General features: G+C 41.2%; 2 protein-coding genes across 3 annotated transcripts in view; one reads left to right on the forward strand and one right to left on the reverse strand.

Moving 5' to 3' along the window:
* The first annotated feature begins 235 nt into the window (after positions 1-235).
* On the forward strand, positions 236-4321 carry LOC140070910 (transmembrane emp24 domain-containing protein 10-like). The gene is made up of 5 exons (XM_072117974.1): positions 236-499; positions 2134-2254; positions 3132-3205; positions 3751-3877; positions 4179-4321. Exons 1-5 carry the CDS (start codon positions 335-337, stop codon positions 4298-4300), a joined length of 609 nt encoding a protein of 202 aa, XP_071974075.1. The 5' UTR covers positions 236-334; the 3' UTR covers positions 4301-4321.
* An 8785-nt stretch (positions 4322-13106) lies between these two features.
* Positions 13107-26657, reverse strand: part of LOC140070911 (uncharacterized) — a 56955-nt gene continuing 43404 nt past the window's right edge. For both annotated transcript variants that reach the window (XM_072117975.1, XM_072117976.1), the window contains exons 11-15: positions 19428-19522; positions 19112-19177; positions 18660-18759; positions 18281-18433; positions 13107-17328 (exon numbers count right to left, since the gene is read on the reverse strand). In XM_072117975.1, coding sequence (XP_071974076.1) covers positions 15974-17328; positions 18281-18433; positions 18660-18759; positions 19112-19177; positions 19428-19522 — 1769 coding nt within the window. In that variant the 3' untranslated portion in view covers positions 13107-15973. The remainder of the gene's footprint in view (positions 17329-18280; positions 18434-18659; positions 18760-19111; positions 19178-19427; positions 19523-26657) is intronic.

Below are 26657 nucleotides of genomic sequence, written 5' to 3' on the forward strand. Positions count from 1 at the left end.
TCACCACTAGGAGGCGCATAAATACTAGAACTATCCAGCACCTCACCACTAGGGGGCACATAAATAGTAGAACTATCCAGCACCTCACCACTAGGGGGCGACATATGAAATAGCTCATACAGAGCTAGCTAAATCCCATGACTGGGGAGGACGGGAGGATTTAGTCACAACCCTACTACATCGCGGCTTCTCCCAGCAGAGTAATACAACGTGGTCTCACGTGACCTCCACGCAGCGCCGCCCTCTGCCTCTTGTCACCCGCGCTGGCCCCGCCCCTACCTCCTTAGCAGCACGCCCCGCCCTTACGTCTACCTGGACGCGGGGCTCTGTAGTCATGGTCGGGCTTGTGCTGCTCCTGCTGCTGCCCGGTACCGGCGCCATCTCCTTCTATCTGCCCGCAGACAGCAAGAAGTGCCTGAAGGAAGAGATACACAAAGATGTGCTGGTGACCGGGGACTATGAGGTGGCGGAGCTGCCCGGAGCCGTCACACACCTCAAAGTAAGTGACGTGGACTGGAGCAGACGCTGCTGAGGATGCGTGTGTGGTGTCCTAGTATGGGGCTCTCCTGTAGTCACATAATGTAGGGTGAGGTGCTTCTCCCTATGCTACACATGTGACTATGAGTCCTGCCTGCACATTGTCTGCCTAGTGCCTGCAGGGATTTGCCACTATGTCCCATTATAGGGAATAGTAAGGCAAGCCATAGCCCATTACTCTCTCTGTGCCCATGCACCGCGCTAGTCCTGTCCTATTCCTTCCCCTCCTTTTGGCCCGGGCAGTTATTTTCTATGGGCATTGATGGTGTGAGACGTCAGCACATACAAGGGATCAGCTCCTCTTGTTTTCAGCGCACACATTAGTGATGGGAATTCCGTCTCTTCTTAGTGAGCTGGATCATTAGGATCCACTCACTAAGAAGAGCCGGCTCTTCTGGCTCCTGAATGGCTCCTTATTACATGGATAATAGGGAGTCACTCACCCTACACCACTCCACTTTTAACCTGATTGTTTTGGATTAAAGGGTCCGTAGTGAGCCGGTTAGGGCGGGGGCGAGCAGGCACGTTCGCCAACGACACATTACTAGCACACATCCATGTACGTGAGGTAAGACTTGATTCTGCTGTGACCTTAGCTCAATCTTTTCTTGGACTTTTTTGGCTTAAAAAAGTCTCAAAAAAGTGACATTGAAGGCTTTTTTGGGGACTTCACTGCTAAAAAGTCTGACAGGACTATTTTTACCTCTTCATTAATCTGGTTACTCCAGTCTCATGCTGTGTATGTGCTGGGACTTTTTATGCATTTTGAGACTTTTTGGGGGAAAAAAAAACTGACAGAAAGTAGACCATGAGAACATTTGTTAAAGGACCAAAGCCACTTTAAAGGGGTTCTCTTGAGGTTGAAAAACATGGCTGCTTTCTTCCAAAAACAGCGCCACACCTGACCATGGGTAGTGTGTGGTATTGCAACTAAGTTCCAATTATTTCTATACAGCTGAGCTGCAATACCTGCACACACCATGGTCAGGTGCTGGGCAGCAGAGCTCCCAAAACAGACATAGAACTGTTCCAGGGAGCCGCCTGATGATAAATAACCCCTCTGTGTGTATGTAATTCATCCATCCCATACACTGCACTGCTACTGTATTACCCTGTTGATGTAATACATGGCAGATTGGTTATGTGTGTATTATACTGATGCCTTATTCTAACCATTAACTCCCCAGTTTTGCTGGAACATTTTGCGCTGGCTACTACTATGTGATGACATGTCACCCATGTCTTTGTTAGACCGCTCCCTTTTTCCATTTAGTTTGGAAAGTAAAGCAGGGTGATTGTATAGAGATGTCGTCCCCTGGTTTATACTATGGAATTACATGGGAGCTGTGGGCGTCATGTAGTGTCTGCCACCTCTTACATTGCATACAGCAGTCTAGACCAGGTAAATCCAGGTTACTGCCATAGGGCTGGGATATATCTGGGTGCCATGGATGCTGACACATGTGCCCCTCTGCCCAAGTCCTCCTCCTTCTCATAGACCACAGGCCATGGCTTATTGTCCTCTATTGCTGTGGCCAGGAAGTTCATGTGATATATTAATATGATACATATGACTTTATCTGATGCTTGTTGCAGGTGACAGATTCAGCAGGGCATATCTTGTATTCCAAGGAGGAAGCAAAGAAGGGCAGATTTGCCTTTACCACCGATGACTATGAGGTGTATGAAGTTTGCTTTGAGAGCACGGCCTCCGCCGGTCAGTTTTATGATGAATGAGAATAATAAATGTCTTCGTATAGCAACGTTCCACTGATTGTAACTTGGTTGGAATTTTCTCCCTAACCCCCCTTTCATAGTAATCAGTGCTATCAATTTCTGGTGGATTAAAGGAAACCTTCCACCATGGACCTACCTATTAAGGTAGATCCGGTGGTAGGTGCCTCTACTGTATGTAAGGATAGTCCTTTTTAGGGCTAATCCTTTAGTCCCCTTTATCTTTTTTAGACTTTAATTGGGATAATATGCTAATTTACCAAAGATGCTACTGGGGCATGGAGTAGCCGGAGCTGAGGCTACACGGTGCAGCTACTCCACGCCCCAGTAGCCTCCTTGATCCTCCTACCCAGACAGCTACGAGGAGCTGCGCGCCCATGTGCAGAACTCAGGCCGCCGGCTTTGCGGTCTCAGGTCCGAAGCTGCAGCTACTGTGCGTAGTAGCCGCTCCGTGTAGCCTAAGCTCCGGCTACTCCATGCCCCAGTAGCCTCTTTGGTAAATTAGCATATTATCCCAATTAAAGTCTAAAAAAGATAAAGGAGACTAAAGGATTAGCCCTAAAAAGGGCGATCCTTACATACATTAGAGGCACCTACCACCGGATCTACCTTAATAGGTCGATCCATGGTGGTAGGTTTCCTTTAAGGTGGGAGGATCCAGGCGGTCTGCTACACCCAGCACCACCCCTCTAACATTAGGTTGGTCCCAGGCTGAAGCACATGGCCTGGCTCGGCTCATACACAGTGTGATATACTGGTGGGGGGCAGGGAATTAAAGTTTTCAGAGTGACTAATAGAGAACTTGTCCCCCCCACTTTGTTGTTAATTTATTTAACTCTTGTGGGTTGTCTGTTCCCCAGATGCTGTGCGATCTCCAGATCAGTTAATTGTCCTCAATGTTAAACATGGTGTGGAAGCCAAGAACTATGAAGATGTAAGTGTCGTATGATATAATCTATATTCATCATTCAGTTATCCTGCCACATTTGCCCTGTCTGCATGTAAATGTCCTCGTGCTGTGCAGATGTAATATCCACTCTACCCAAATGATGGGAACACATTTTTAAATAACTCTTATCCACCATGGCCTCCTTTCTTCTAAAAATCTATTTTTAAAATTATGCTAATGAGCCAGAAGGTATCTAGGGGCATTACCAGAGCCCCTCTGTGCTGAAGCTTCACAGGCTGTTACACTGACCTGACTCACCTCTGCTCTCCCATCACTTTCCCCTTTCGTCCGCCTGATGAAATTTCACAGCTGCAGTGGGAGGGGGAAGCTCTTGCAGTGTAACAGCCTATGAAGCTACAGCATGGAGGGGCTCTGGTATCACATCCCATAGCACTTTTTATTTTGATGGTAGATTTTTTGGTGTCTTGGAGCTGAAGAGTTGACAAATCTTATGGGAACTTTCAGGTTTTTAGGGAATCTAGTGCAGTACATGTTACCATGTAAAAGCTTCACAGTAGTCTGTCTTTTAGCTGGCTAAGGCGGAGAAGCTGAAGCCTTTGGAGGTGGAGTTAAGGCGCCTGGAAGATTTGACTGACTCAATCGTTAAAGACTTTTCTTACATGAAGAAACGAGAAGAAGAAATGAGGGACACAAATGGTGAGTAAATCTGAAGGCTAAGAAGAAAACAGAGAGGAGCAGTGTGTATCTGCATCATTCCTTGTCCTTAATTACTTTATAAACTCCTCATCATTTATTCACTGCCGTAAACTGTATATATGATGCGCAGGGGTAGCTATCGGGGCACCTAGGGTGAGTTTGAGGCGAAATTTGCTTAATATGGATCTTGCCCAATTCTTCACTGGACATACAGTGTCCTGGAGGGGCTGAGGCTTGTGCGGGTGAATGTATCACATCCCCTTGTTGCATTGCTGACTTTCGTCTCTTCCTCTCTCCCCAGAGTCCACCAGCCTGCGTGTGCTTTACTTCAGTGCCTTCTCCATGTTTTGTCTCGTTGCTCTTGCCACATGGCAAGTTTTATACTTGAGAAGATTTTTTAAAGCTAAGAAACTTATTGAGTGAATAAAAGAAATTTCAAAAGTATTGTTTGTTCTTTATAATCTGGGTAATGGGTGGAGTGGGGGTTATGGGATTTCCTTTCCAGTATAAACAGGATTGGTAATATCCTAGTGATGGATGTTTTAGAATTAAGGCTGCATTCACACAGCCGTATGGGGGACATATAAACCTTGGGTATACGTCCCCCATAGACACCAATGTGTGCACGGCGCCATAAGGGAGTGGTACGGTGCAGCACAAGAGCGGCACCGTACCGTTCTGTACCTCAGGAAAAGACAGCACATGCTACAGTACGACGGGCACACGTTAGTATGAATGTATGAATGTAGCATAACTCAGCTTTTCTGTTCACTACTCACACGATGCTGTATTTCTTAGCTCTAACGTTCAGGGCATCTGCACACATACAGTTTGTTTGGATTATCCTCAGGATAATACAGTAGCCCTGCGGTGCGTGGATTCATGATAATCACATATACACACTGGGACACATTTGTTAAAGTGTTTGCTTTCTAGCTTTCTGTCTGACTTAGCACTGAAAAGAACGTGCAAACTGCGTCCGACAAAATGGGAAAAATGTCCACCTAAAGAGGAGTGTTAGTGTTTAGTTGGAGTTTGCACCAAATTTATTACTGACGTACACCAGTTCTTATTAATCTGGCGCCCTCTGCACATTCCACAGGCAAACTGCACATGGTACAGACTGCATTTGGGCCAATGTGAAAAAATCTGCAGCAAAAACTTTTTGATCATCCGCATGACGTCATTTATTGCTGTGGGTCATATTGCAGAAATAGTGCCTTTGCAATTCGGACTGTGGCTAGTTTCTGATGGTTGTGGAATAAGGCGCGCTGAGGTCAATTTCACTGCCATTCTGCTAGGTGTGCACACAAATAGAAGGGGTCACATTCACAGTTCTTATGAATTGTTTCCTTTGACCTCACAGAGCAGAGGTTGATCCGATGGCTAATATAAGAATTTGGGTAAGGAGAATCAAGATTCTATATAATTGTCATGTTTAAGTTGAATGTATATACAGGCGGTCCCCTACTTAAGGACACCCGACTTACAGACAACCCATAGTTGCAGACACCTCTGACCTCTGGTGAAGCTTTCTGAATGCTTTACTATAGTCCCAGACTGCAATGATCAGCTGTGAGGTGTCTGTAATGAGGCTTTATTGATAATCCTTGCTCCCATTACAGCAAAAAATGTTTAAACTCCAATTGTCACTGGGGCAAAAAATTTTTTTGTCTGGATCTACAATTATAAAATATACAGTTTCGACTTACATACAAATTCAACTTAAGAACAAACCTCTGGACCCTATCTTGTACATAACCCGGGGACTGCCTGTATAGTTATTGTATTATAATCACGTGGAAATTTTATATAATGTCATTATGTATATTAAAATGGAGAAATAAATAAAAAGTAAAGGAAAAAAAAAAAAACTATCTTATATTCATTCAAATTATCGGCCATGACTACCTGGGCATGGAGTAGCCACGCTGAGGTGCGGGCACAAAGGCTACGCCATGGCCAATCCCACCTATCAGCCACTTATCGGCTGACCGCTGCGCAGCTATCTTCTTTTTGGTATTCTTTCTTTGAAGCCTCCTACCAGTTTATCCCTGTTGCGCTCTTTGGTTGTGAAGCCGGAGTGCTCATGCGAGAATGCCAAAAAGAAGAGAGGAGTGTGTCAGGGATGTGCTGATAGGCAGGATCGGCCGTGGCTAGAGCGGCATGAAATAGCCTTTGCTGTGGCTACTCCACGCCCACTTAGCTGCCGATAATTTGCATAAATATAAGATAACTTTTTCTTAGCGACATACAGTATAGATATGAACTCGATAGTAGGTAGATCCATAATGGTAGGTTTCCTTTAAAATGGAACCTACCACCACGATTCTACCTATAAAGGTAGATCGGGTGGTAGGTGGATGTAAGGGACGTGAGGATAGCCCTTTTTAGAGCTAATGCTCACGTCCCCGCTAACTTTTGGGAAACTTTATTGGACTAATATGTAAATTCTGTTATGCGGCTACTGGGCCGTGGAGTACCCGGGCACGAGGCTACACAGCGTGGTTAATCCACGTCCCAGTAGCCATATTACTCCTCCTACCCTGTTGTGTGCGGCGCGCAGCTCCTCGTAGCTGCGCGCCCTCGTCCGACATGCTGGAGGCCCAGCTACTGCGCATGCGCAGAACTCCGGCGCCGCACACAACAGGGTAGGAGGAGTAACGTGGCTACTGGGGCGTGAAGTAGCCGCACTGTGTAGCCTCGTGCCCAGCTACTCCACGCCCCAGTAGCCGCATAACTAAATTTACATATTAGTCCAATAAAGTTTCCCAAAAGTTAGCGGGGACGTGAGGATTAGCTCTAAAAAGGGCTATCCTCACGTCCCTTACATCCACCTACCACCCGATCTACCTTTATAGGTAGAATCATGGTGGTAGGTGCCCTTTAACAACAGCTGTACCTAGGTTTTTATGGCCGTCATTGCAGAAGAAGATTGCAGGACATGGTGTCCTACTGCTGCCGGCTCTGGATTGTGTTATGACAACCTAGTCCAGAAAAAGCTCCAGTCCCAGATGTTTAACCACTTAGACACCGTGGTCACACATGGCCTGTGCTGTATATGAGGTGAGCTGTGCTGTATATGAGGATGCAGAGGAAGTGAGCTTTATCTGTCACCCAAGGTCTCCTGCAGCAATTGCCTGATGCTGCTGAGGTCACACAGAAGCCTGGCAGTAGCTGACAGTGTAATGCATTGTATTATACAAGAGATCTGGTTAGTGTCCCTCTGTGGGACAAAGTTCTAAAAAGTTTTATGTGAAAAAAACCCAGCCCCTTAAAAAAAAAAATTAAAGAATTAAGATACGCAAATTGACATTTTTCAAAAAAAAAATTCACACAAAAAATTATTTTACACACGATCAAAAATATTTTTACCCTAAGTGTGTAAAAATAAAAGCCCTCATACAGCCATGATGATAAAAAAAAGGAAAAAGTTACAGGTTTTTTTAAAGTTATAGTCTTCTTCAAGGCATTAGCTTGGTCATTAAGTGCGAAGATATGGGGGACCTGCGAGACTTGACTGGTTTGATCTTGGTACAGGGGGGCCATAACCACAACCCCTTTGATTTTGTGTTACAGCTAATACTCTCTGCACTTGCAGCCACTACCCTTCAGCAACACATGTACTTTTTGTAGATGTATAGTTCTGAAGCGTTAAGGGTTAAACCAGGCAGCGATGTCTGCATGGGCTGGGAGGGGCAATTTGAAAGTATCCTGTGATCACACACAATGCAGCATCTGTGGCCGGTTAGCTCAGTTGGTTAGAGCGTGGTGCTAATAACGCCAAGGTCGCGGGTTCGATCCCCGTACGGGCCAAAATAATTTTTTTTTTTTTTTTTTTACATCAAATTTGACTTTAGACTTGAAGGTAAATTAGCATTTACCATTTTTCCATCTACACTTGTTTTGTGAAATCTATCGCACGATTTTGTTGAGAATGTTGAGGTGGTTTAGAAGCACTAACCTTTTAAAAAATGTTTTCATTTGCTTTGCTTTCCTACAGATGTCTGTAGGTTTACCAAAATTTGGACTGGCAAAGAAATATCTGCATCTGTGTTCTGTCTTCTCATTCTCTCGGTACACGTGTGTCACTGCATAGTCTAAACCAGAAGTTAGTAAAAGGGATGGTGTTTAATGCCCACACATTTTAGTATTCACACACTGCCCTCTGGAGGAGACTGTTGAGAAAACATCCCCATTATTTGTGTAGGTGTACTACAGTGTATAGTATAAGTGCAACTTTTACTTGTCGCATCTAGTATAGACAAACAGAAAGAAGGCAATCCCTATTTTTTTTTTACTCCGATTTCGTAGGATAAAGGAATTTGGAATTTCTCGGTACTGGCAGGGAAAGTAGGGAACTTAAAAAAAAAAGTAATATCTATTCCTTTGTTGCCATTTCTTGTAAACCGTGGCTGCAGTGGTGTGGATATATATATATATATATATATATATATATATATATACACACATATATATATATATATATATATATATATACATATACATATATATACACACACACACACACTCTGAATAAGTAATATATACTGTACTGCTAACACATTATATAGGATGTTGTTCTCCCAATTTATTATGTAATATATGGTGACATCTTGAATTATTTTACCCATTTAAAGGGAATTTATCAGTGGTTTTGACCTTGTAAAGCTGCAGACAGTGTTGGTTATTGTCCCTGGAGAGCTGTGTAACCATATCTTTGCGTGTATTGTTAGTAGTGACAGGACTGTGTGAAGTTATAATCCAGGTCTTTCAGCTTGAAGAGCTTTCTGCTCTGGGCACTGTGCTGCTCCATAACCCCTCCCCTCTGCTATCAGGATTTTGGTTGAATACTTACAGCAGTTATTCAGCAGAAAGGGGGGGGGGGGGCAAAGAGCAGAAAGCTCTTCAGTTTTAAAGACCTCGCCGGAGCTGCAATCTGGGGTTAAAAGTTCACTTTCCCACAGTCCTTTCTCAGAAATGTACCATTACACAGGTCTTCAGGACCTAGCACTGTCTGCAGTTTATTATGGTGAATACTGATGATGGATTCCCTCTGAATGATTATTTTCATATAGTGCACCTACTAATAAGTTATGTTATATATAATGCTATAATGCTAATCATGTAGTGCTGCTGTATGCTGGGAACGTGGAAGCTAAAGAGGGAGAAGATACTATGGAGAGAGATATCAGCACGGCTATTTATGCTTATTTTCTTCTAGCTGTAGCCCCCTTCGTTGCCTGGGATAGTAAATAACTGCTTTTAGCTATAACAAAATAGATATAAAATATTTTTGTTAACCCATTCTATGTATGTATATCTTTCTATGTACATCTATCTATGTATATGTTTCTATATGTATGTCTGTGTCTAAAGGGCTATCTATATGTTTATCTAAATGTCTGTCTATATGTCTATCATATTACTTTACATCTTACCTCACACATAAGCGGTCTTATACTCATTGCCTATAGTAACCTATCAAAGCTCAAATTACTGACCTGTGGCAAAATAGAAGCTGAGCCGTGACTAGTCGCTTAGAGCAGGCAATGGCTCCTGTATAAGGTGATTAAAGGAAACCTACCACCACGCATCTACCTATTAAGGTAGATCCGGTGGCAGGTTCCTCTAATGTAGAGTAGTACTGCCCTTTTTAGGGCTAATTCTTTCGTGGCCCAGAAATGTTATACATTTTAATTCCCCCAATATGTGAATTTCCTAAAGAGGCTGCTGGGCGTGGACCAGCCACATCATGTAGCCTCAGCTCCGGGTACTCCACACCCCAGTAGCCTCTTTAGAAAATTTGCATATTGGGGGAATTAAAATTTATAAATGGTCTGGGCCACGAAAGAATTAGCCCTAAAAAGGGCTGTACTACTCTACATTAGAGGAAACTACCACCGGATCTACCGTTATAGGTAGATTTGTGGTGGTAGGTTTCCTTTAAAAAGTGTATTTTGGGAAGTGCAGGGTGAAAAATTAGCCAAATTTGGTAATTGTAAACGCAACAGTGCCGATTCCTTTAGCGGACACACACACACACACACACACACACACACACACATAATTACACCTGGCTGTATATATTAGCTTTTATAGGCTGTGGTCTTCCTATTAAGAGCTTGCATGATGTGGGTTTTAATTAGAGAAAGGTTGTCACTGAAAATTAAGACTGCAGCCCCCACAATAAAGTAAGGAAACAAGATGGAACACCGGGCGTGTCACAATAAAGCTCCTTGGGAGCAGAGACCATGACATCATAATGGACCTGGCTCTTGTGGCAGCCATGACAGTTTCTCTGGTTATAGGAGCTGCTGATGTGAGCATGAGGTGATGGCTGGTGCGGCCTCTGTAATCTCATGGTGAACGGAAATCAACTGCAGGATCATATTATCCTGCAGGATTTTATGTTCTGGTTTTTCCATCTAGAAGGCACAAATCATGTCTGATTGTTTTAAGGAAAATTAAAAAAATGTACACATTTCAGCTGTCATATTTTCTAGAACTTTTGTTTTGGATCCATTGTTGATTTAGCACTTTACCACTTTAACCAATTAATTGAGTTTATAGAGTGCCTGTTTAAGTACATTTTCCATTCTGGTGTAATAGTAGGGTGTATACCCGACCCCCCATTTGGGAGGTAATATTGTGGCATATACACAAGTGGGGAGAATGAACTTGGAGTGAACCTCTGGCTCAGAGGAGGAGGAGAGGGCGGGCAGGGGCTTGGGGAATGGAAAAAGAGAGTGTTTCCCATCCATGAAAATATCTCCTCAGAATGGAGGAAGCCAGAGAAAAGGTCTCTATACCCAGAATCATGAAGAGGAAAGTACCCCTTTGCGGAAAAGTAAACAGAGTCCTGGCATAAGGCGCCTAAATTCGACAAAGCCATCTCAAAGTTTTCTAAAAGAGCATCTCTTCCGGTGTAGGATACAGGGCTACTGAAGGACCCCATTGACAAGAAACTAGATATCTTTTTACGTTGTTCCTGGGAGGAATCAGCAGGGACCAAATATTGCCGCTACCTACGTGCCTAGGTCTCTCCTGATGTGGCTCATGCAATTAAAGGAAAGTATTAAAAGGGGCACTCCAAAATCCCAGTTGATTGCGGATGTAACCATGGCACAGAAGGCTTTGGTCTTTTAGGCAGACACATCAGTATGCACTTCAGTTAGCAGACAGATCGTCTGCTTTATCCACCTCAGCCCGGAGAGACTTAAGGCTTAAGAACTGTTCAGGGGACTTCGCTTCTAAGAGTCACCTTTGCAATATCCCCTGTGAAGGATACAGGTGGTCTTTTTGGGTCCTCTCTAGACAAGATCTTGGAGAAAGCGGCTGACAAAAAGAAGGGCTTCCCTAGTACGAAGTGGCAGGGACGGAATCTTCGTACTTCAAGAAAATTCAGCGCAGCACAAAGGCCAAGGGACAGGAAGGAGGGATCGAAGACCTCTAAAAATCCAATGGCTTTGTGTTCGCTCGCACATCAGATTCCAGCAAGTGCCCCAGTCAACAATGATGCCATGGGTCCAAGGAGGAATGGGAAAAGATCACAGGAAGCAGCTGGATCCTGGGGATCATTCAAGACGGGTGAAAGTTGCCTTTTGTATCTCTCTTCCCACTACGCTTCAAGATGACATTGGTATCAGGTCAGCAGGCTGGATGTTCTCAGAAGGGTTCCTCTACAGCAGTGATGGCTAACCTATGGCACTGGTGCCAGAGGCGGCACTCGGAGCCCTTTCTGTGGGCACCCAGGCCATCACCAGAGATGACTCCAGGTATCTTCCTGCAGTCCCAGACAGCCCAGGACTTGCTGTGCACAGAGCTATTTTAAAGTGACAGTGGTACCTGGGACTATTTTCTGCTTTATTGGTGTCTTCAGGGGGCTGGTATCAATGAAAACTGTGACAGAGAAGGGAGTATAAATCACAAATTAAATTTCTGTGTTGGCACTTTGCGATAAATAAGCGGGTCTTTGTAGTTTGGGCACTCGGTCACTAAAAGGTTTGCCGTCACTGCTCTACAGGAACGAGGCACTGGGTTTTACTCAACCCTTTTCTTCGTAAAGAAACCGGATGGGTCTCTACGGACTATCATAAACCTAAAGCCGCTGTACCGATATCCGAGAATAGACAATTTCAAGATGGAATCTATAAAATTAACAATGAACCTCCTATATCAGGACCATTGCATGGCATCTATAGATATGGCAGATGCCTATTATAATGTTCCTTTACATCCTGACTTCCAGAAGTTCTTGAGGGTGGAAGAAATAAGGGCAAGAAAGCTTCAGTCAGAGCTATCTCCAGATGGATCAAGTTGGCCATCAGTACAGCATATGAAGCTGCTAATCTGCCAGTCTCCTCTTGCCGGGCAGAGTTTAGAGAGTCGTCAGTGAACCAGATCTGTCAGGCTGCCACCTGGCCTTCTCCATACACCTTCTATAAACAGTAGGTTGGATGGGGCGGGTGCACATGAATAAACCTTTAATAGAACCTTCGGTGATCCCGGACTTCTATGCTATTCTCTCCGGTTGGGTGAGGTCATGATACAAGGGGGAAATCGGTAATTTTGTTTCCTTGAACTACGACAGTGATGGAATATATTAAGTATTTGACTTCCTAAATCAGGCCGGTGGTCATAATAACCAAACATTGAGGTCCATACAGACACTGAAGGTTGAAGGTGGGGCTGCGCCTTTATAGTTCTGGGTTTCCTGTCCCTCTCTGGTTGGGGTCTGTCGTGGTTCAAGGAAACAAAATTACCGATTAGTAATTACCGATTTTGACTTCAAAATCCAATTCTAAATTAACCCTATATAAACAAATGCATTTTTTTTCTTTTCTTAGACCCTTTATATAACAAGTGGTCACTGCTTTCTTATGGATTTTCTAAAATTATAAATCCTTAACAATTTTAAAGATCTTGGTTTGTAGTAACTGAATGAAGATTTATGTGCTGTAATACATGGAGTATATAAACAGCAAAATAAAAAGGGGGTGGAGTGCTCAGAACCCCAACTTTTTGGCAGGATTCGTAATCTGTCTCAAAGAAACACTCTTGCCCTGGGTTTCTTGGAGTAACCAGTTACGATATTTTTGACCACCAACATGAAAGTAATAATATTTTTTTCTTAAGTCACGTCTCAGGATCCAGATCTATTAGGAATGAGGTTTCCACAGTTAATAATTACAAAGCACATAAGAGAGGACAGCACTACGCTTGCTAGGTAGAAGAGTTTATTTAGGCAGTTGACCAAAGATACCTTCTTGACTTTATGCCAAGTACAAGTGCAAGTCAACTATTTTCAAAGGGTTTTCTAGGCTCCTTGATACTTCTAATCAGTTAGGCCATTAGTAGTAAAGGAACCTGGAAAGAACACGTCATAGATGGAGCAAAGGTTGTCAGCCCAAAAACACTCCATTTTTTAAAGTTGGCCGTGCAATATATGTACTTATGGCAGGACAGAGTTTTTAGATGAATCCAATGCAATCATTCGACTATGAAACACACTTGTAATGATATAAACAAATACACAAACACTGTTAAATAGTATCAAACAATAGTACCCAGGAAATATCCGGGTTACTTGCTGGCTAAAAGTGCACTTGATGGAAGGACGAATTCTCAAAATCCCATTGATCTAAAAATGATACAGAAGAATAAAAAATATACCTTTACATTATATAAGCAAAAAGTTACAATGCGTAGTATACAGCCCAGACAATGAACAGCATACATGAACATTCAGGCCCTTCCAACACATTGTATCTCATAGGCGTATCCGGTACGCCTCCGTCTAATTGTAAGAACCCCATTGCCTCCTTTATACAGGGATTCAGAGCACTTGTAATGGATTAAAGGTGGCTAGCTTTATGAGTGGCTGGTGTGGAAAGGGTCAGTGTTGTATAAAAATGTCACAACTGTAACATAAACCCAAACTTTCCATTTCTAGTTCAGTTCTTTAAAAAGAGGACTGATCTGCGGAAAAACCCGGATTACCGTCCCCATAGGGAAGATCATGTGACTACATAATGGTCATTGGCCTAAGGACACTAAACCACTTAGTTCCTCAAGGACTGTTGGCTTGGTGGTCCAAATAGCAATATACCAACTCTCCCCAGGCTGCATTAATATGTGGTGCTTGCACACAGCAGCTAATGTGTACATCCCCAGCCGTGCAAGGGCTTGTAGTGGAAGTATACATATTTTAGTTTTCAATTTAATGGCTCTGGGTATTTGGGACAATCAGACATCAGTACAAACTATAATTGTTCGAGAAACTCAGAAAAAATTGACCCAGTGTGTTTTAAAGCACATTAACCCCTTCCAATTCATGTTTCTTTCATGGCCCAGTACATCATATAGAAAAACAAAAATCACCTTTGAAATGAGCTGTAAATTCATTTTCTAAAGTCACAGTGGAGTTTAGCACTGAAGTCAAGCTCTCCCCACCTCAGACCGCCACTACCAGTTAAAGATGGTCCTAGATGCAGGAGTGTCAATTACAGAGAAGGAGAACTTGACTTTGGTGCCAAGTTCACCGCTTCCATGACTTTATACAACCATTTTATATCTCACTTCAAAGTTGATTTTCCAGAAGGAGCCACCAACTTGGCCATGGAAGTAACATGAACTGGAAGGTGTTAAAGGGAACTCAAAAAGGGAAAATCACAGCAGACTCCATGGACGGTCTTCTACTCCTCCCCATCTTCAATGGAAATGGCTGTGATTTCATATGATCAGATACATACATGTGGTAGACGTTGCAAGTGTAAACATGCAACGTCTACATGTGGTAGACATGAAGTGCCCATTAATGTAACAGAGCTCTCGCTCAGTGTTCCAGCACCATGTCCTAGGGAGACCTGTCAATCAGGAACACAGAGGCGGGGCAGTGCATGTAAAATTTACTATGCAAACTGATCTAACATTGCAGCAATGGAAAGGAACCATTTAGGTATAAGGGAAATTATTTTTAATCATGATTTTTAATGTCTTTATTTAAAGTCTTTATTTTGGGTGGGTTAATTGCAGGGCAGGTTCTCTTTAACCTGACAACATGGTGGTAGTAGTTTATTAAGTAAGTTTCTGCTGACAGGTTTCCTTTAAGGTGTAAAAATCACAAGATAGATGTGACAGATGGAATTGTAAAGATGTCGGGGGGGGGGGGGGGGGTTAGCAAACTGTTTTCTATAAAGAATGATAGAAGAAAAATAATGGGGTCATGCCTAGCTGCTGCCAAGGAAGGTTATCTATGAACCACATGAGCAAATACTATATAACATATCTATGGGTCAGAGCAAAGTAGAGAAAATTACAGCATACCAATCCAACTGTCGGGTGAGCTCAGGGAAAAAACGTCCGTTATGTCTGGCTCAGGTTTAAAATTACAAAATTTGTTTGTGAAAATGTCACAAATGTCTGAAAATCTGTAATTGTTTCAAATGGAGGGTTTTTGAGGACTGTAAAGAAATCCTACACTGAATAAATAAGATACAAGTTCATGTAATAAACCATGAATTAAAAAAAAGATTTCTTGAAAAACAAAAAAAACCTACAGTTCTGGAATGCAACATGCAAGAAACGAGTATAAATGTTCTAGATTACGATAAAATCCTGCAGCAAAGTTTGTTTTGCAACCTATCAGGGGGCTTACGGAATTTTGGCAAAACAATAAAATGTTTTTAAATCATCAGATACAAAGTGCACGGGCGGTTTCCAATACAACATATACAATGTGCTAGCATATGAGTTTATACATCAGGGTAGACCACCGATGAAGACATTCCTCCAAATTTATGAAGAGTTTGTGTGCAAGATTGTCTCGAAAAAAAAAAAAATTAAATAAAAATATTAAATAGGAATAATATGCACTTTGTGATTTTTTTTGTCGATCCTAAAAAAAAATGAAAAATAATAAGAAAATAAAAACGGTTAAAATCCAGCCAATGAAACCAGAGCAGCTGCTCATCGTCTTCATAAGTCTGTGCCATGGATTGGGCCTAATTTTTACGTCCTGCATAAAAAATGGCTATAAACACCACAAAGCACAATGAGGCAAACACAAAGGAAGGGGGTGGTTGAATCTCTTGTTTAGAACGTTATCGATTTGGACATCTGAGACACAGTTTGATTGCTTGAGTAGAAATTGTCATCGGAAAGGGCCTTCAGGATAAAAGGATTTTTCTGGAATTGCTTTGGGATAGACCTTTGAGGCGACGTTGAGAGGTTTTTTTGCGGATTTGTGGGGCCATTTATACATTGACCCATTTCTTCCCTCTGCTCTGCCAGTGAATGGCTACTACATGTAGGGCTATGAGACAAGGGATGTGCTACTTGCTTGGCATCCTGGAAGCCTTGAATACTTGCATGAGACACCTGAATTGCAGTAACTGTCTTAATAACTTGGAAGGTACTAAATGCATGAGTTAATGATGGGGATGACTTTGTTAGAGAACTTCTTTCTTCTTGCTGGTCTGATTGGTCAGCATGTAATGTGGGAACACTGCCTGAGGGTACCTGGGTGGATGGTGGGAGCTTGCCCAAATCTTTAGGTCGCTCTGCTGACAAGTCAAGAGCATTACATATATTTGACTGTCCTGTCTCTTTATCCAGTTCACCCAATGATAAGGCTGTAGGGCAGGGTGGCCATTCCTCCTGCTCTAAATCTGACATATTATCATACTGTGAAGAACATCTTCTAATATCTAATTCTGGGGGTAGAAGTGACACCAGTTGTCCTGTTGGAGCAGTGCTTTCTTCTTCTGGAGTGGATAAGTCATATTCGGTTCCTTGTGTGTCAGAAGGAGGAAGGTCATCAGATGGTGTAGGAGTTACTTCCACAGAACATGTGTGGAACTTACTTGATTTTGAACCTGGTGGTAGAAGAACACCTACTTTTCCTTCATTAAGCAAATGCTGCTGTTCATTCTTGTCTGTGACAATGATTAAATCAGGATTATTTATTGTCTTCTCCTTTAAATCCATGACGTTGGAATTTAACCCTTGTTGCAGAGGTACACTGTTCAACAATGGCTGGTCATCTACAATACTTGGTTTGGAAACAACATTTTTGCATTCCTTATCCTCTACTACGCAGTCTGAATGATCTTTAAGACCTCCGCCATCTTGAACCTTTGCATCATTGCTTTTTTCTGTTGTTGCTACATCAGATTCTGGTCTGTTTTGCTCCACCATCTTGTGGGTATCTGCTCTATCCGGCTGTGATTTGTGTTTAGCATCCTCATTCGGGGGTCTTGAGCCACCATTCTGATGTGGAGCTGATATAATGTTTTTGCTTTTTTCACCGGTGTTTGAATTATTCTCATTAACATCCCCAGAAGGCTTAGAGCTTTGTGATGTACCGCCATCATCCATTGCTTTGACCGGTAGCAAGTGAACAGGTATATCCTGACCTAAGGTCTTCTTGGGGAACTCTTCAGCTTTTCCTAAAAACAAATGAGAATTTAAGGGCACGGATATAACAATTTGTTTGGCTGTAAATTGCTGTAAAAAATATCATGCATTGAGAGTAAACGAGGAGAAACAAAAAAATGTAATCTAGAAATTCTACCTTTCAATATGCCAAAATATTGAGGACATCTTAACAGACATAACTATTCTTTGTAAATCATCATGTACTAAAGGAGGTAGCTTCTTTTAACAAAAACTACAAAAACTATGCTCTGTTAGAACAATATAGTTGTGTTTGCCATGTGTATATATGTTGAGGATAACTCTTACCAATAAAAGTTTGAGCCGCTATAGTAGTACCCGATTCTATATATGAAACATGCATCATTTGTCCAGTCTTTCTGTATAAAACATTTGCAACATTCAAATATTTCGATAATAATGTTAGTCTAACGGGTCCGGTTAAATTGTCCACCGAACCACTTCCACTAGTATTTTAGTAAATTGAGGACAAAATAGGACGAGAGCTGCAGAGCTATTTTTTCCTATCCGATAACAGAATCCTAAGAGAAGTGGGACTATGGACATTAAAATCAATGGACATTTTAACACATATGGCTTCCATTGTTATTGTGTTAGTGACAGAATACAGTAACGGAAGTACAAACAGAGGTGTGAAATTGGTGTTTACATGTATTACAGATGTATAGACTCGCTACAAGAAACCAAACAACACTTTCAGAGGTTCTGAAGAGTCAATGCCCCAATGGGTCAAAACCAATTTGGAGGCGTGAAGATCTACACAATATTTGAATGTTTATGATGAGTACAGTGTGGCATGGTGGAGGTTATGCCAACAACAACGGTAACTAGAATCAAAGCCACGACACTGTAATAAGCAATATCCTAAAATGTTTGTGTAGTGATGCCAGTCAGTGCCATAAGGAACAAGAGTAACACAACAGATAAAGTGTAAGGATATCTTACCTGGAGGTGGCAGCTCTAGTTTCATCTTTTTCAGTTCCGCCATGGATGTCTGGAGCTGTTCAACCACAATGTCATCATCATAGCTCAGAGACCGGGCAATCTTTTCTTGCAGGAACTCCCGGAGGTCCTCCATAGACATCTTAAGCAGACGTTCTACAGTGACAGAAAATAATTGGAGGAAGTCTACATGCGCTACAGTACAATGACAGGAAACCAGATGAGGCAGTGGGTAATATGTAGCAAGTATAAATATGATGGACAAATATACAACACTATTGATTATCCATACAAATACATATTATGATATATATATATATATTATCTGTATAAATAGATTGATTTTTTAATGAAAAGCAGCAGCATACTTAAAGTGACCTACTTTTGTGCAGTTTCAGTATAGTGTATGCCATAGCAGGAAGCACTCGCTCGCCCTCCAAGATATAGATGTCCCATAGTCTCAGGGTGAGTGTAAAAGGAGTCTGGGAAAAGAAAAGAAGTGAGCTTTGAAAAGGTGACATAATATTCCTTTGTTTTTTCTGCCATCACATAAAGAGTCCTCTATTTTGTAATTTTTCAAAAACGTTGTATGTCTTGGTTTACAAGACAATCTTAAAGGTACATAACACTGGGAATCAAAATGAGAGAACAATGAATGATCACTTCCTTTTAACAATTCTGAACACAAAAGATTTAGGAAGTGTTCACAGTTTTATGCACTGAGCTAATATGGAAGTAAAAAGTTTCAAGTCCAGATTTAGTAAGGATATGGGCCTATAGTTGTTGGGGTACCAAATATTGGACGGTTACAATTAAGGTATAAACAGTTTTTACCCGATCTAAGAAGCACTGCAGAAACCACTTTGTTGTATAAATTCCTGTAGACATGTCTTCTTTATCCTATGAAATACAACCACAAGATGTTATGACTCGAGAAGCTTTAGCACTTCTCTGGCTTCTATTTACAGTCAGACTTTATGACAGACATTAACATGGCAGGGATGCAATTCACTACCTATATATACACATCATGAACTTCCGCCTCAATAACTCATTTTACATATCAACAAACCTTTTAAATCAATATATTTACTTTTTAAATCCCTAAATTGCTATTCTCATCTATAACACATCATACGAAATATGTTACCATGTGCTTTTTTAGCTTGGGGAAAACCTTGCTGAGAATTTGCTCATGATGACTTTGAAATCTTTGAAGTTTGGGAAAGCCGGGGATGAAAAACCCTTTGAATAAAACAAGACACAGATGTTAGTCACGAGACAAAGCTATTTACATTTTGGAGAAGAATGTGTCTGGAATTAAGATTTAAGACCAGCAAAGACTAACAGGCCAATTATGGGAAATGCAAATTCATAAAAAACGCTCATTCCCGACAACTTGGTGTATAACTTCATCTTTTATGCAGCATATAGGATACCGGTGGCACATCATCACCAAGTAAACCGGGACGTTCTTCCAGTAGTCAGTGCAGCTGAATTAGGGAGGAATGAGAATGATAGCAATAATTCCCCCAAGTGGAAAATGCTGAAAACAATTAATTGTGTGTCCCTTTGTGATGTCCTCCGATGATGGTCCTTTATTTTTATAATGAAATGTATGAAATAAAGATAATTTTTATATTTTCAAAAATTGAAAGTCTGTTTTTAGGAACCGTGATCCTAATAATCTGGCTTCCTAGACGAATACAGCTGAGCACTGAGGTTCCCTTTATAAAAGTAGTTTTCAGGGTCGGACATAGAACCTCCTAAGTTCCCAACCTCCATAGCATTCACTGCAGACAATAAGCTTGGAAAAACAGCCCAAGATAAAATAAAACTATAATGTAAAAGAAATGTAATAACAGTCGCTCACCTTGTTGCATGATATTTTTTATAAAAAACTGTAAAACCCCAAATTACAAAATTTGAATTCTGACAGAAAATAAATTCAATAATTACATACAAAATGTACATAACACATGTCCTACATGTCACTATACATGAAGAGACCTACTGTATACCTCCTGCTGGACATTAGAGGAGAACTCCCCTAGTTCACAGGACCTTGAGCGATCATATTATACTCTAGATATATATAGTCTCAGGGACTTGTGAAAAGCAATTTAGAATTTATTCTAAAACGGGCTACACAATTATTTTTAGGATGAATATGAGTCATAAATGGCTAAAGATAGCAGTTGTCATTGTATCCATACTATCCCAGAGGATCCTAAAGGTAATTATATTTTATCTCTCATATTACTCTGAGGAGTCGTATGTAGAATTGACTGTCCTGAGCGCACTAAAAGATAATGTATGCGCAGCTAAAGATAAACTTAAGGTGCAGGGGCGTAACTAGGAGAGGCTGTACAATGTATAGCGTAATATGTAGATAACGGTGCACAACCTCCACTCTTTAATGTGTCAGGTCGGATGCGGGGGCCCATAGCACCTGCTATGGCTGTAGTTACTCCTCTGTAAAGGTGTTCTTCAGTTATTAATTGTAAAATTACAGTTTGTAGTAACAAACATTCTGGAGATGGCGAAAATCCTTGTCTTTAAATGGTTAGCTCTACTGAAATAAGCTTCAGCTAGATACTTCATACTGTTCCATATGATCCTACCTTCTGTATAGGAGTAATAAAAATAATCTTTATTTAAATAGCGGCATCATATTCCATAGCGCTTTAACCTCTTAACGCTCAGCGTCCGATATATCGGACGCTGAGCGCAGTGACTTAGCGCTCAGCGTCCGATATATCGGACGCTGAGCTGATGCCGGTTCAGCTCAAGATCTGAGCCGAACCGGCATCGGGAAACACGGGGTGCCGGCTGTGGCTGATAGCCGGCACCCCAGTGTAACACCCGCGATCGGAGTTGTCTCCGATCGCGGGTGCTTAACCCGTTAAATGCCGCGGTCAGCGCGACCGCGGCATCTAACATGTATCTGGGGGGTCTTTCCCCCACGATCGGCCCCCCCGAACCGTTTTCGGGGTGCGCCGATCGTTGCTATAGTAACTCTGGGGTCCGATCTGGACCCCAGAGTTACCTGCAAGAATTGCCAGTAAGATGGCGTCTGTGACGTCATCTTACTGGCACAGTGCCAGCCTATGCAAGTGCATAGGCTGACACTGATAATACTCTGCAATACATCAGTATTGCAGAATATTAGCATGAAGAAGCAATCAGATGATTGCTTCTTCATGTCCCATGGTGGAAAAAGTGAAAAAGTAAAAAAAAAAGTTATTCAATAAAAAAATAAAGTCATAAATCACTAAAAATGCCCCAAACCCCCAAAACATATAAAGAGACATATAACTCAAAAAAAAAGTCTAAATCATAAGACAAACCCCACATATATAGTATCACCGTGTCCGTAACAACCCGTAGAATAAAAGTAAATCATTATTGAACCCGCACGATAAACGCCGTAAAAAAAAACTGTTATAAACCCTCCAAAAATTATGATTTTTACCTTTTCAATCCCACAAAAAATGCTATAAAATGTGATCAAAAAACCATATGTACTGCGACATGATACTGGTGCAAAGTACAACATGTCCCGCAAAAAACAAGCCATCAACCAGCTCCGTAGCCAAAAAAGTAACAATGTTATGCCACTTGGAAGACGGCAATACATAAATGATAGATTTTTTCCCACATTAGGGTTTTGTTTGACAAATTTAGTAAAACGTAAGAAAATATATTCATGTCTGGTATCCCCGTAATCGTATCAACCCATAGAATAAAGATAACATGATTATTAGTCTACACGGTGAACACCAAAAAAAAAAGAAGTCAAAAATCCAGTACAGAATTGATGCTTTTCTACTCCTGTCCTCAAAAAAAGTTCCTAAATTTTCAACAATAGGTGATACAAACCCCAAAATGGTAACATTGGAAAAAGCATCTCATCCCGCAAAAAAAATGGCATCACATGGCCCCAATAACGAAAAAGCGAAAATTTTATAGCCTTCAAAAGGGGCCAACGAGGAAACTAAAATCCTGGCAGCTGCAGCGCCCTCCTTCCCTTCTGCACCTCGCTGTGCCCCCATAACACAAGTCACAGCCACATGTGGGGGGTCTCTGTACTCATGAGAAATTGCAGAACAAATTGTATGGTGGGTTTTATCTTTTTATCTTTTGGAAATGTGTAAATTTTAGGGCTAAATGAACGTATAAGGGAACAATATGACCATTCTAAATTTCACCTCCATTTTGATTCAATTACTATGAAGATCTCAAGGGGTTAACAATCTTCGTAAAAGCTGTTTCTGATAGCTTGAGGGGTGCAGATTTGAAAATGGGTTGGTTATATAGGGGGTTTTGATGCTAAATATGTAAAATTTCATTCAAAACTGTATTTATCCCCAAAATAGTCAATTCTGAAAATCCGGAAAAGCGATATTCTATTTGTAAGCCGCGTGACATCAAAATAAATTATCCAAACATTTCAGAAATTATGAAAATGTAAAGTAGACAAATGGGAAATGTTATTCAGCAACTTATTTAGGTGGTAAATCGATCTGCCTGAAAACGCAATGATTTTGAATTTCGAAAATGGCAAATTTTTCCAAAAATTTATCATATTTTCTTTTTTTTTGTAAATAAACGCAAAACTTATCTGCCAAAATTTACCACTAAAATGAAGTACAACATGTGGGGAAAAAACAATCTCAGAATCGCTTTGATAAGTAACAGTGTTCAAAAGTTATAACCGTATAAAGAGACGCAGGTCAGAATCCAAAAAATCGGGCTGAGCCTTAAGCTACAAAATGGCTGCGTCCTTAAGGGGTTAAAGGGGTTTTTTTGGGGGGGAGGGAGAGGGTGACTTAAATAAAATAAGACATTACAGAGTAAAAACATACACAAATAAAGTAATTTGAAGAAATGGGGGTCTTGCTCACAAGAGCTTACACTCTATGAGTAAATGAGCAGCTGCCACAATATGGACATCCTGTTTTTCAATCTTTCCTTCAATGCGGCCTCTATTTACCACTTGCCCCGAGGCAAATTCACTGGAAACTGAACTTGTAATTTCAATTCTTAAAACAGACAGGCTTTTAGAGTTTCAATTTGTCAGCAAAATAACAAAGCAAACTACAACTTCAACTACAAAAAAAAAATAAATCAAAATCTGCTGCATTGAAAAATATAATTGACGATAGTAATTACAAGATTTGTATTTTTCCTTTAATATGGATGTATAAGGACTAATTGCTTGTGAGATTATGTGTGTTTTTCAATGGTACTGTTTTAGGGGGCCTAGATTGACCCAATTTTATTATTACTTTTCGGTGGGGTGAAAAGAAAATTCTAAACAACAATCATCCTGGTATGGTTACTTTGCGTTTTATAATTCCTTTACAATTTTATTATGTGCTAGGAGAGGACTGGGTCCAGTGAGCATCTGATGGCTGTTGTAGTGTATTACATCCTTTAAGAAACTGGCAAGACCTAGTAGATTATCCCAACATAGCAGACCTGGGACAGGAAGCAACTTCAAGAAACAATATTATGTCAGTCTGTCTTAAAAGGGTTGGCCCCTTCCTTTAGACATGCCTCTGCCTTATTTTTCACAATACTGCCCTCTGCATATACAAATGAATAGAACAGACCCAATTTCACTGCAGTGGATTCAGAATAGGATAGGGGGGTCCTTCCCACACCACACATGCAGACAATCTATATTGTGATGCAAAATATCTTTCTTTATCAAAGCATTTGTATACAAAATGACACATACTAAGGTCCATTGGTAAGGTTTATTAATAGCCCTTCAAAAGTCCATTGGAGTGGATTGCTGTGCAGTCTAATAGACTTTTGAAAGACTACAAATGGACTTAACATTCATGCACAGTATCAGTTTTTGGTATGTGTCCTTTTGTATACAAATGCTTTAGCATCACATATAGTGATTTTGTGGATTTCTGATTCAGCTTTCTTACTTGAAGCTCCAGCCCGTTGCCATGGCCTTACCCACTTTGTCTTTCTTTTTGCTTTCCAGACTCACTGACAGGGAGCAGGATGAATAATAACTCTCCTGCTGCAGCTCCTCCTACTCAGAGCCTTCAGAGCTCACATACAACAAAAAAAAGAATGGATGGTCTGCACACAGTGGAAAAGTAAGTAATAGGAGTGTTGAATCACCTGATGAACATTCAGATTATTATTAAGGCAGTAAAGGCACATGGATAACATATGTAAATGAGTGGGTAACCCCTCTAACTGTTACCCTGCCCTGAGGTGTAATAACATGACCACAAAGGTAAGAAGGGTCTCATAAAAGCTAAAAGGAGTAACATTCAAACAAGTCCAGATATGAATGTGTGGATAGTAATGGGATGTAAAGATTATACACATATGCTCATGTATGTGTAGGAAAATGCTACCAAATTTCAAATAGAATGCACAAAGAAAGTTTTTACGTATGAGGGTTAATGCAAATTGAGCAAGAAGAGCAAGAGACCTTCTTTATTTAGGTCAAATCTACTCTGCCTCATAAACACACATGCTTGGTTACTGCATAGGTACAATACATAACTTGCAGGTAGATTAAATTGGTTATAAGAATCAGCTACGAAAACACCTCACAAGTTAAAACAGCATTGTGTAGGGCACTTCTTCATCTTTCTATGGGTGATGTCAATCATTTTGTAAAGGAAGAAAAAAAGGAAAAAAACAAAACAGTGTCCTAGCGAGTCTAGCTACAATCCTGATACAAAGGACTTTTGTATAAATATATACCGTAAACGGATTTGCTCTAAAATGAAAGATGCAACATTAGTGGGACAAATGTATATATCTGACATGCAGGTAGCCTCCTTTTAAAAACAATTACATGCAATCTTTGTTTTTCCCACCTGAAAATAAATGGAAGGGAAGGTGAGGGGTCAGGTAGCCCCTTTATGTATTTTATGTACTTAATAGAGCAGGTGATACTAGTAAGCTTATTAATACTTTATTACTTTTTCTGTTCTTCTTTATGTTGTGTGCAATGTATAACAAAGCAATCAGAAATCTGTACACCTTAGACAGATAAGGAGGCTAATGATTAACTCTTGCCGTCAAGGGACATATGCTCTAGGTATGGAAACATATAGAACATGGGAACACATTCATTTAAAGGAAATCTTCCATCAAAATCAAGCATGATACTCATAGATCCAACCACGGTGACTGAGATAATTTTCTTATATTTGTTATCCAAGGCCTCTATCCTCCCATAATCAATTCTTTATTACATTTCATTACTTGAGCCACTCCGTGCTCTGTCTTCATAGGGTATTACACTGTGCAGAGAGGCATATTGCCCCCCCCCCCCCCCTCTGTCTGCTGTAACCGCACACAGTGGGAAGGGGAAAGTACTCCCCCTATAGCTCTTCTGGTTGATTAGCATAATTTTAAAAGTTGATTATAAAAGAGAAAAAGGCCATGGATAAAACTAGAAGAAAGGTGCAGCCACCTGTCACAGGCCTAGGGACTTAGGATCTGACATCTCACTTTAAAGATAAAATTGATTAAATTCAACAGGAAATAATTTCTCAGTCCACTAACTCCATTAATCCTCTTCCCTCCGGTACCTCATCCTGTTCACACTCTTCCTTTGAGCCAGTCACAGAGGAAGAAGTGTCCATGCTCCTCTCCTCTGCTCGCCCCACTACCTGCATCTGTGACCCCCATCCCCTCACATCTGGTACAGTCCCTATCGCCTGCAGTCACTTCTCACCTAACTAAAATCTTCAAATCTCTCTCTCTCTCTACTGTGGTGTTGTTCCCTCTTCTTTCAAGCATTCACCTCATTACTAAAGAAACCTGGACCCATCCAGTGCTGCTAACTACTGACCAGTCTCTAATCCCCCTTTCATCTCCAAGCTCCTGGAACGCCTGGTCTATTCACAAATGACCTGTCTGTCTGTTTGATACTGTGGACCACAAGTTCCCCCTCAGGATGCTTTGCTCCATTTGCCTGAAGGACAGTGTAATCTCTTGGGTCTCTGACTATTTCTATGACCACACTTTCAGAGTCTCCTTTTCTGGATCTCACTACTCTTCTCTCCATTTCAATGTCGGGGCTCAATCCTGGGTCCTCTTCTCTTTTCCCTCTATACTGCCCCCACTGGATAAACCATTAGCAGATTTGGTTTTCAGTATCCTTTTTATGCTGATGATACCCAGCTATTAACTTCTGCACGTAACATCACCCCTGCCTTAATCCAGAACAATAGTGATGGTCTCTCATGTCCTCCGTTCTTGAAACTTAATCTTTCCAAGTCTGATCTTCTTGTCTTTCCACCATCTACTAACCAAGCTAACCCTGACCTCTCTATCTCGGTCTATGGGATGACCATAATGCAGCAGACCCACTGTCTCAGGGTGG

This window comes from Engystomops pustulosus, chromosome 7 (assembly GCF_040894005.1).
Source record: "Engystomops pustulosus chromosome 7, aEngPut4.maternal, whole genome shotgun sequence".
Taxonomy (NCBI): domain Eukaryota; kingdom Metazoa; phylum Chordata; class Amphibia; order Anura; family Leptodactylidae; genus Engystomops; species Engystomops pustulosus.

What these genes read in the sequence shown, in the direction of transcription:
- LOC140070910 (XM_072117974.1), top strand. Translation starts at nt 335, where the DNA reads ATGGTCGGGCTTGTGCTGCTCCTGCTGCTGCCCGGTACCGGCGCCATC. An exon ending in AAGCCAAGAACTATGAAGAT is followed by an intron (nt 3,206 to 3,750) that starts GTAAGTGTCGTA and finishes TCTGTCTTTTAG; the next exon opens with CTGGCTAAGGCGGAGAAGCT. An exon ending in AGAAATGAGGGACACAAATG is followed by an intron (nt 3,878 to 4,178) that starts GTGAGTAAATCT and finishes CTCTCTCCCCAG; the next exon opens with AGTCCACCAGCCTGCGTGTG.